This window comes from Felis catus, chromosome C2 (genome assembly GCF_018350175.1).
Source record: "Felis catus isolate Fca126 chromosome C2, F.catus_Fca126_mat1.0, whole genome shotgun sequence".
NCBI classification, from domain to species: Eukaryota; Metazoa; Chordata; class Mammalia; order Carnivora; family Felidae; genus Felis; species Felis catus.
In genome coordinates, this window is record NC_058376.1 from 10,985,466 (window position 1) to 10,991,502 (window position 6,037).

General features: G+C 44.6%; 1 protein-coding gene across 1 annotated transcript; it reads left to right on the forward strand.

Moving 5' to 3' along the window:
- The first annotated feature begins 296 nt into the window (after nucleotides 1-296).
- Nucleotides 297-5,812, forward strand: SMIM34 (small integral membrane protein 34). The gene is made up of 2 exons (XM_045036451.1): nucleotides 297-375; nucleotides 2,543-5,812. Exons 1-2 carry the CDS (start codon nucleotides 297-299, stop codon nucleotides 3,031-3,033), a joined length of 570 nt encoding a protein of 189 aa, XP_044892386.1. The 3' UTR covers nucleotides 3,034-5,812.
- The last annotated feature ends 225 nt before the right edge of the window (nucleotides 5,813-6,037 follow it).

Here is a 6,037-nt window from a genome sequence, read left to right on the forward strand (position 1 = left end):
TCCAAAGCAGGCTCCAGGCTCTGAGCTGTCAGCACAGAGCCCGACGCGGGGCTCGAACTCGCCCTTCTGTGAGATCATGACCTGAGCCGGAGTCAGACGCTCAACCGACTGAGCCACCCAGATGCCCCAGCTTACTTTTTCATATATTAATATTTAGTACCCCCCCCCCCAAAAAAAAACCTCTATTACTTTTTATGGCTCCGTCGTATCCCACATCATGGACTTTCCAAAAGGTGTTAAACTATCCCCCAATTGACGTTATTCAGGCTGTTCCTAAGCATTGATCATCACAAGCAATGTTTAAACATCATTATTGTGGACGTTTTCCAGCATATCTTAGGATAAATTCCTACAGGGACCGCCGCTTGGTCAAAGGTAAGTGCATTTGTAACGTCGATAGATATCCTGACTGTGCCTTCCATATTGGTTGTATGAATTTCCACTCTTTCCAGCATTGAGCAAATGCCTGAAAGTATATTCTGAAACATTTGTTTTCAAACTGTATAGATCAGAAAATGTTACCTTATTATGAGGAAGACTGAGAAGACTTTTTTTATGTTCCAGATCCCCTTGATTTTCCATCACCTCATTGCCCACGCCCCTATGCATGTTTTTCGACTGAGGCTTTGGACTTTTCTAGTAAGGCCGAAGGCTATTAAAAAATTTAGTGATGGGGCACCTTTGGTTGGGGGGGCTCATTTGGGAACGTCTGACTCTTGATTTCGGCTCAAGTCATAATCCTAGGGTCGTGGGATTGATCCCTGCATCAGGCTCTGCACGGAGCATGGAACCTGCTTAAGATTTTCTCTCTTTCTCTCCCTCTGCTACTCCCCTGCTCTCTCTCTGTCTCTAAAAAAGTATTTTTTTTTTAATTTTGAAAAATATTTATTTATTGTTGAGAGACAGAGAGAGGGAGTGCAAGTGGGGGAAGGGCAGAGAGAAGGGGAGACACAGAATTCGAAGCAGGCTCCAGGCTCCCAGCTGTCAGCACAGAGCCTGACGCGGGGCTCGAACTCACAAGCTGTGGGATCATGACCTGAGCCCAAGTCGGATGCTTAACTGACTGAGCCACCCAGGCGCCCCATAAAAAAAAGTACTTTTAAATGTTTATTTTATTTTTTGAGAAAGAGCGAGTGAGTGGGGGGAGGAGCAGAGAGAAAGGGAGACAGAGGATCTGAACCAGGCTCTGTGCTGACAGCAGAGAGCCTGATGCGGGGCTTGAACTCACAAACTGGGAGATCATGACCTGAGCTGAAGATGGTCACTTAACAGACTGAGCCACCCAGGTGCCCCCCCCCATTTTTTTTAATTTAAGAAATTTCGTGATAAAATTGCAGTTTTCCTCTAGTTTTCCATTTGTCTTTGGATTTTATAGTATGCCATAACTTTAAAGTTTCCTATGTAGTTGAATTTAACATTTTCTTCCTGCTTTTTTTTTCCTTCTGAATTTTCACGTTGTACTTAGAAAGGGATATCCCACACCGCAATACCAAAGGAACAAAATCTGCCTTGATTTTTCTAGTACTTTAAATTGTTTCTTTTTTTATGTTAAAATCTTTGATTGATCTGGACTGTTTTTTGAACCTACGGTGAGAGAGGTACATTCGGTGCTATATATTGCTCTAATGCTCCTTATTGAATAATCCGACTGTTCCCGCCTCATCAGAAATGCCTCTTTACTATCTGCCAAATTCAGGGTGCCTGGGTGGCCTCACCCGCTGGGCGTCCGACTTCAGCTCAGGTCATGATCTAGTGTGTTTGTGAGTTCGAACCCCGCATTGGGCTCTGTGCTGACAGCTCAGAGCCTGGAACCTGGAGCCTCCTTCGGATTCTGTGTCTCCCTCTCTCTCTGCCCCTCCTCCTGCTCACACTCTCTGTCTCTCTCAAAAATAAATAAACGTTAAAAGAAATTTATTTTACTATCTACTCAATTTGCATTCCTAGCCTGTTGATTGCATTTTCACGCTGTTCCATTATTCTGTTTGTCTGTGTATCAGCAGCTATTGTAGTTTTTATGGGGGGACTTTTTAGGGAGACTTGCACCTGGTTCTGAAGAGCCCCCCGTGCCCTTTGCAAAGCCCAGTTAAGCCATGGCAGCTGGGCTGTGGGCAAATAAAGCACTCATTCAATGCAAAAAAAATGTAAATTATTTTTCTGGCTGGCTCCTTTTAAATTTCTGGCTAGGCTAATTTCCACTCACCACTCATTGTTTTCAGATGTTTCCCTCCCTGGTGGTCTAGCGGTTAGGACTGGGCGCTCTCAGATGTTTCCCAATTAGTCTTGAGAGCTGATGTTTTCAATATTCATAGTTTGTCTATTTCGCAAAGAAATTCTACCGATATTTTTACTGCAATTATGTTAGCTGCATAGATTACTTTAGGGGCAATCGATATCTGTACAATGTTGCATCTCCCATTTAAGAACTTGGTGTTTTCGAACCCTTTTGATTTTTAAAAATATATTGATATATATATTGTCAGGCTCCTGCCCATTCAACAGAGAGAGCCCCTGTAGGCAGCCCCATGTTTCCCATTGATGTGAGGATCACACTCTCATAGGCTTGGCCAGGCAGCCCTCAGGCCAGGATTCTGGGTCTCATCTGGATCTCTCTGTTTCTCAGTAATCAAGTGGATTCCTCAGGGAGCCCCCCACCGGACCCAGGCCAGCACTGGCCTAGGCTACCTGCTGAGGGACCACATGGAGGGGAAGAATGGCACCAACTCCACCAGGGCCCTGAAACTTCCAGATGGGACCAGCGCTGCCTGGTACATTCTCACCATCATTGGCATCTACGGAGTGATTTTCCTCTTCCGATTGGCCAGCAACATCCTCAGAAAGAATGATAAATCCTTGGAAGATATCTACTACTCAAATTTGACCTCTGAACTCAAAAAGAAAAATCTCCAAAGCAAGGTGGCCAAATGCTCTGCACTGACCTTTAGCAACAGAGCTGTCCTGCAGTCCAACCAGGCCAGCCTGGAACCAAAATGTAAAAACAGTGGGTGCCAAACTGAAATCCAAGGGATCCCTTGAAGGTCAAGGCAAACAGACCTCCACAGAAGAGGCCCAAGTTTCATGCAAGGGGGAGAAGACTTGAGTCTACCTGGAACCTTGATAGAGGGGTCAAGTCCTTGAGTGGAGCTAGAAGAACATTACTGGGGCACTTACGCCGATGGGAACATGGCCAAAAGCCAGCGTCCTGTTTCCTTCTCAGGCTTTGTGGCACTTGGAGACGAGACAGCAGAGGCAGTGGCTCCAGTCATACCCATCACTGGAAGAGCCTGTGTCCCAGAGAAGGACATGGAGCATCTAGTGTCCTCAGAGAATCTAGGAGATTCCCGAGGGTGTACGTGAAGGGGGACTCTTGTCATGGAAAGAAGGCTGAATTTGGAGTCAAGCGCCCTGGATTAAAGTTAAACTTCCAGAGGATCACATGAGCTTTGAGTGACTTGTGGCTCTTACCTGGAACACATGGCAGTGGGACAGATGGTTTCAAAGAGCCATTCGTTCTAGAGGTTCTCACTAGAATATAGAACCAAGGTTGTTAACAGCCGACGTTAGTCAGAAGTCCTTCATTTTCACTGAGGGTGTGTGATCCACTGAAAAAAAGCATTCGTTTTGGAGGTGGAGGCATCAAACTCTAGTCTGGGTTTGATTCTTGACCACTTTGGCATCCTTCAACACACCACCTCGCCTCTCTGGAACTTAGCTCCCACACAGATAAAATGAGAATGACGATGTCTGTTTTGCCAATCTTACAAAGCGGGTAAGAGCTAATGGCATCACACATATGAGCATACTTTTCCAAGTAAAGTACATATGTAAAATATAAGCCTTGTGTTCATAGTGGCGATGGTGGTTGATGCTGATGGTGGCATTGGTGTCGGTGGTGACGGTCATGATGGTTGATGCCAGTTGGTGGTGTTGGTAGTGGTTGATGTTGATGGTGGTGACGATGGTGTTGGTGGTGGTTGATGTTACGGGGGACAGTGGTGGTTATACTCTTGTGGAGAAGGAAACAACCAGTCCGCTGGCAATCAGTCCGTAAACAATGGCTACATTACCTTCTATTAAGAGGATCCATCTGCGTAAGAGTTGATGACCTGAACGCTGGGTCAAGTCCATCAGATTCAAATTTTCCATGTAGACAAAACAGTTACTTTTGGGTTTTGTTGTTTTTGACATCACATGATTTACTCAAATGTTTTCATAAATACCTGTTACTTATAGACTTGTCTCTGCCTAAAAAGAAACAAGACCTTGCCTAGATGACGGATTAATTTAGAGAGACCGTGATTAGCGAAACTTCTGCAAGTGGCTTTCAGCAGGCAGAGTGATAAATTATATTTTGTACCAATGTCTGTGAAGTTTATACAATTCAGCCCTTGGGGACATTCCCTGGACTACAAATGAATTCTTTTCTCCCTGTCTGCACACAGTGGTCTGCAGTCAGCCCCACAATTTCATAAAGGTCAGAATTAAACCCCAAGCTTTTGTTTTTAGAGGGGGATATAGACTTCCAAGTGTTTTTCTGTTTTAGAATATTTTCCACATCATCACCTCACAGGTTATCCAACAAAAGTGTTGGCTCGTTTATGTTGTTAGGGCCGGGCATCATCCATATGTTTGAGATGCTTATAGGGCAGGATAAAACAGGATTAAGAAATATAGACAAAAAAATATATAATCCATAGTGACTACGAGCATGGAATGCATTAAAATGGGAGTCAAGGTCAGAACTTCGGTGGATTTGAAGATACAGTCTTCTCCTGTTGGTTGCTTCCCCAGCATGCATTTCCCCCTTCCTTAACCCAACTGCTCCTAATGTGCATTTGGAGATTCATGGGGCACTAAGGAAGCTGAAACTACTCCCAGTTCAAGGCCTGAAATAAGAGACCTAGGTTGATCCAATCAGGGCTTTCCATGTCCTGGCTTCACTGATTAGGTGAACTCATGACCTAAGTAAGCTTACCCAGTCAGAATGACTGGATAGATTTTAAAGGGGGATTCTGGGACCCAAAAGTTCTGTCTTGCTCAGGATGGCATTCACTGCAGATCTGAGCCTGCAGTCGCTGAAGCCATTTTGCCAATATCAGAAAAGCCAATTTGAGGGCAAAAACGAACAGAGAGAACTAAGAAAATCACAGAGACTAGAGTCCCAACCAGACTGTACTCAAAGCCTGCATCGCCACAGGGCTGTTTTAGTTTGTGAGCCAAGAAATTTCCTTTATTAAACTTTGTGACCCCCCTCAACCAAAAATATCCTATATGATACCACTGGATAAATAATATCCTGAAGGAAGTGGGCCTTGAAGGAGAATTTGAAAAGAGGAGCAAAGTGATATGGTTAAGTTGGGATCACTCCTTTCACCAAGGTTTTTATATTTCTAGGATTTTTGTATTTTAGGGAGGACATAGATTTAGCATGCTTCTTAGGTCAGGGCAATGGTCACTTGTAGGATTTCGCACTGGTTGACCTCTCAAGGGGCATTCAATGGGATTCTGTTCCATTTAGTTCCCAACCCTTGACTTTGTCGATAAACCTCCATGGAAACCCCAAGGAGGGCTTATCATGTTAGACGTGTGGTCAGGGACCGGTTCCTAACGTATTTCCTAAGAAGCAAAAGCTACCATCTTCCCAGTGACATCCAAACAGAGTTAGTTACATGAGGTCCAAGAACATTTTCTCAGGCCACCTGACTGTTGCTTGATCCAAATTCACCTGCTTTCTGGGGAGCTGGTCTGGGAATTTGCGTGGGAGATGTGTTCTTGGATGAAAACTACGTCTATATAGTCTCTATTTTAAGCAAGATTGGTGGGAAACAATTATTATGAATATTTTTGAGATTTTTAAAAAAGTTCTTATTTATTTTTGACAGAGACAGAATGCGAGCATGAGCTGGGGAGGTGCAGAGAGAGAGAGAGAGGGAGACACAGAATCCGAAGCAGGCTCCAGGCTCCGAGCTGTCAGCACAGAGCCTGATGCGGGGCTCGAACTCACGAACCGTGAGATCATGACCTGGGCGGAAGTCGGACG

What these genes read in the sequence shown, in the direction of transcription:
- SMIM34 (XM_045036451.1), top strand. Translation starts at nt 297, where the DNA reads ATGTTTAAACATCATTATTGTGGACGTTTTCCAGCATATCTTAGGATA. An exon ending in GGACCGCCGCTTGGTCAAAG is followed by an intron (nt 376 to 2,542) that starts GTAAGTGCATTT and finishes CATTGATGTGAG; the next exon opens with GATCACACTCTCATAGGCTT.